Here is a 3,596-nt window from a genome sequence, read left to right on the forward strand (position 1 = left end):
TAGAGGACTCTGCTGCTTGGGGAATTTTATCAGAGAATCCAAATACTGAGTGACAGCCACAATGAACGCAGTCCCAGAGTTTCAGTTCTGACTGGGGGAGTGAAAGCTATTTGTCAACCCACAGAAGTGACATGAGTCCAAGAGCCCCTTCCCAGAGCACTGGTTCTACAAGAAGCTACAGGACTGTCTTTGTTTGTTGAGCTGCACAGTTGGCTAACTCCAAACAATTTTCAGATGTGGAAAGGACCCTTAGCTCATCTTCCGGTATGTGTACAGTTAACAGTCTATAGCTATTGCCTGAGTTCTTTCTCACCATTATTGTAATTTAATAACAGTAGCCTGGGTGGCTCAGTTGGTTAATCGCCAGACTTTTGATCTTGGCTCAGGTCACGATTTCACAGTTCAGGAGATTGACCCCTACGTAGAGCTCTGTGCTGACAACTCAGAGCCTACTGGAAATTCTATCTCTTTTTCTCTCTGCCCCTCCTCAGCTCACACGCCCGCTCTCTCCCTCTCTCTCTCTCTCTCTCTCTCTCTCTCTTTCAAAATAAATTAACATGAAAAAAAGGAAAAAATAATAATAGCCAACACTAATCACTCATTATGTACCACTCACTGCAAAAATATTTATATGCATTATTTCATTTACCTTCCCCTATAATGCTAGAGACAGGTAGTACTACAGGACTCATTTTTTAAAAAGGTTTTACATTTTATTTATTTATTTATTTATTTAAATATTTGTTTTTGAGAGAAAGAGAGAGAGAAACAAAGACAGCTTGAGTGGAGAAGGGGCAGAGAGTTAGGGAGACAGAATTCAAAGCAGGATCCAGGCTCTGAGCTGTCTGCACGGAGTCTGATGCAGGGCTCCAACTCATGAACCGCGAGATCGGGACCTGAGCAGAATTCAGACACTTAACTTACTGAGCGACCCAGGCGCCCCTGGAAATCTCATTTCAAAGATAAGGAAACCAAGTTCTCAGTATGGTTAAGTAACTTACCTAAGGTCACTCAGCAAGCAGCAACCCATAATTCCAACCCAGGTCCATCTGACTCCAAAGCTGATCTCCTGAACCACAGTGCTCTCCCGCCTTCATTAATTTAGGTAGCAATAAGCCTTACCTACATTTCATGAGACTTAAAACCTTAAGGCTCATAATCTTAAGAATCCCTGGAAAGGGAGTTTCATGAATAAACCCTAAAAACTAGCCACCCAAACAGAGGTCATCTGAGATCTGGGCACAGTGGGTACACGTGAGTCCCAGGCCAGTCCTCAAATGCTACAAACAGAGAAAAAAACCAGACACTCTTAACCTGGAAAGAGAAGATAATGAGTTAGGAGGTAGTGGGATGGTCACCTCCAAAGTCACCAGAAATAGTAAAGCTTCACATGAGAGGCAAGGCAATCCCAAAGAGAGAACTTACACAAGTCTGGCCACAGCAAGGGCTCGCTCTGCATCTGAAGTCCCCTGGGAATACAAGAGGCTGCATCAACCACCATCCCTGACACAGAAACACATGCACAGACAAACACAGCTTTGCACATGCCATACGTGCACATGCGTCCACAAATAGAATCTGTTAGCATTCTCCTAAATAGCCAGCCCACCCACCGGACTAGGTCACTGTCAGAGGTAAAAATTTGGCCTAAAAAGCTTAGAAAATGTCATCAAAGCCGCAATTATTTTGAAATGTATAAAAAAGTAAACAAAATTTTATAGTGAACATTCTTATACTCACTACTTACATTTTACAATTCACATTTTACTATGTTTAATGTATCATGTCTACCGATTGTTCTTACCATTCTCTTAACAATTTAAACGTCATTTGAAACCTATTTCTGAAAAATCACCAAAAATTCCCAAAGTAAGAGAAGATCACTAGGAGTCATTACAGCCCTAACATACATGAACTATTCTTGAATAAACCAAATTTTCTTTCTATAGAAAATACATACACTATACAAAAATAAGGAACAGGAACTGAAAAACTAATTCTAAGAAGTAAAAATATTGAAGTCATGCCAAGCAAACAATTCCCACAACTAAGGAAACTAAACTGACAACTGGAGGCATGTAACAGAGAACTATGGCTCGATTTCCTTAAACTGTCTCTAACGGTGTAATTGCTCGTGAACAAATCTTTGAAAAACATTACAGCAGAGTCTTAGGAAACGACCCCTATGCAACAGAGCCCAGGCATTTCAAGATGGCTGGGCCTTGGGGGGTGGCGCTCAGCCCTGAGATCTCGTACCATCTGGAAGACAACCCTGCTCTGTTCCCTTTTGCAGGTGCGGAAGACTACTCGGTCATCGGGGGCAACAAAGTCCACTGTACTCAGCACCTCTGCAAGAAAACACAAACACATGGGGCCACCCAATGAAGAAGCAAGTTCAACCTAGCCTATTCCCTGGAAGAAAATACAGCAAAAATATCACTTTGAAGAGGACAAAGGGATGCTGGAAGTATACGATTCTTAAAGGAAATCAATGTGCCCATGGAGGCTTCTGAGATGCTAATGATGGTCCCTTCTTTGACCTGATGATGCTTAGTTACATGGTTGATTGCTTTACACTGTAAAGTGTTTGTTACACTGTACATGCTTGTGGTTTTCTGCTTTATGCACTTACATGGTGTAGTGTTTACATTTCACAATTTTTAAAACCCTGAAAACAAAAGTTCATACAAGAACCCTTGTCTATGTTTCAGATTTGGCCCAAATTTTCCAAGATGCCACTCTGAAGTTCAATAAAGTTGCTCTTTTTTTAATTTTACTTTGTTTAATGTTTATTTATTTTTGAGAGGGATAGAGAGAACAAGCAGGGAGGGGCAGGGAGGCGGGGTGGCACAGAATGTGAAGCAGGCTCCAGGCTCTGAGCTGTCAGTATAGAGCCCAACATGGGACTTGAACTCATGAACTGTGAGATCAGTACCTGAGCCAAAGACGGAAGCTTCACTAAGGTGTCCCTTAGTTGCTCTTATTTCATTATTCATAATGTGCTAGGTGCTGTGAGCAGAGACTTATTCAGTTACAGTCAACCCTCATTTTGTGCCCTTATCTACTTGCAATTTTGACTCCTAGATAAAACCTATCTGTAACTCCATAATCAATATGTACAACTACCAAAAAAAAAAAAAAAAATTCAGTCGCCTGATGCACATGTTCCCAGCCGAGGTCAAACAAGACAATACTCCACCTTCTTGTTTCAGCTCTCATTCTGTAATAAATGTCCTTATGGTGGTATAATTAATGCCATATTTTTTTTATTTTTTGCATTTATATGCCTTTTGTTGCTCTCACTGTTTAAAATGGTCCCAAGCACAGTGCTGAAGTGCTACCTAGTGTTCCTAAGCCCAAGAAGGCTGCGATGTGCCTTCCGGAGAAAATACGTGTTCAACAACCTTTGTTCTAACATGATGCTTTAATACTGCTGGCTGTGAGTTCAGTGTTGAAGTAGAAACACACATAAAACAAGGTTATGTATTGATCTGTTGGTGAAAAGGTTGTGCCCAGAGGCTCACAGGAACCGAATGCTGTATTTCCCTTAAGAGCAGTGGTTCAGTATTTGCTAGTTTCAAAGCAACTTTATAGAA

At 41.2% G+C, this 3,596-nt stretch overlaps 1 protein-coding gene and 1 long non-coding RNA gene across 3 annotated transcripts in view; one reads left to right on the forward strand and one right to left on the reverse strand.

Annotated features, from left to right (window-relative positions):
* Positions 1 to 2,776, forward strand: part of LOC115280246 — an 8,412-nt gene extending 5,636 nt beyond the window's left edge. Inside the window, exons 1-2 of one of the 2 annotated variants that reach the window (XR_003903724.1) lie at positions 38 to 264; positions 2,294 to 2,776. This is a non-coding gene — a long non-coding RNA (uncharacterized LOC115280246). Of the gene's footprint in view, positions 1 to 37; positions 265 to 2,293 lie in introns of those variants that run through there. The other variant, XR_003903723.1, reaches the window with a different exon arrangement.
* Positions 1 to 3,596, reverse strand: part of DUS2 (dihydrouridine synthase 2) — a 36,529-nt gene that overhangs the window by 18,161 nt on the left and 14,772 nt on the right. The window contains exon 3 of the mRNA XM_029925005.1: positions 2,257 to 2,348. Coding sequence (XP_029780865.1) covers positions 2,257 to 2,348 — 92 coding nt within the window. The remainder of the gene's footprint in view (positions 1 to 2,256; positions 2,349 to 3,596) is intronic.

This window comes from Suricata suricatta, chromosome 16 (genome assembly GCF_006229205.1).
Source record: "Suricata suricatta isolate VVHF042 chromosome 16, meerkat_22Aug2017_6uvM2_HiC, whole genome shotgun sequence".
Taxonomy (NCBI): Eukaryota; Metazoa; Chordata; class Mammalia; order Carnivora; family Herpestidae; genus Suricata; species Suricata suricatta.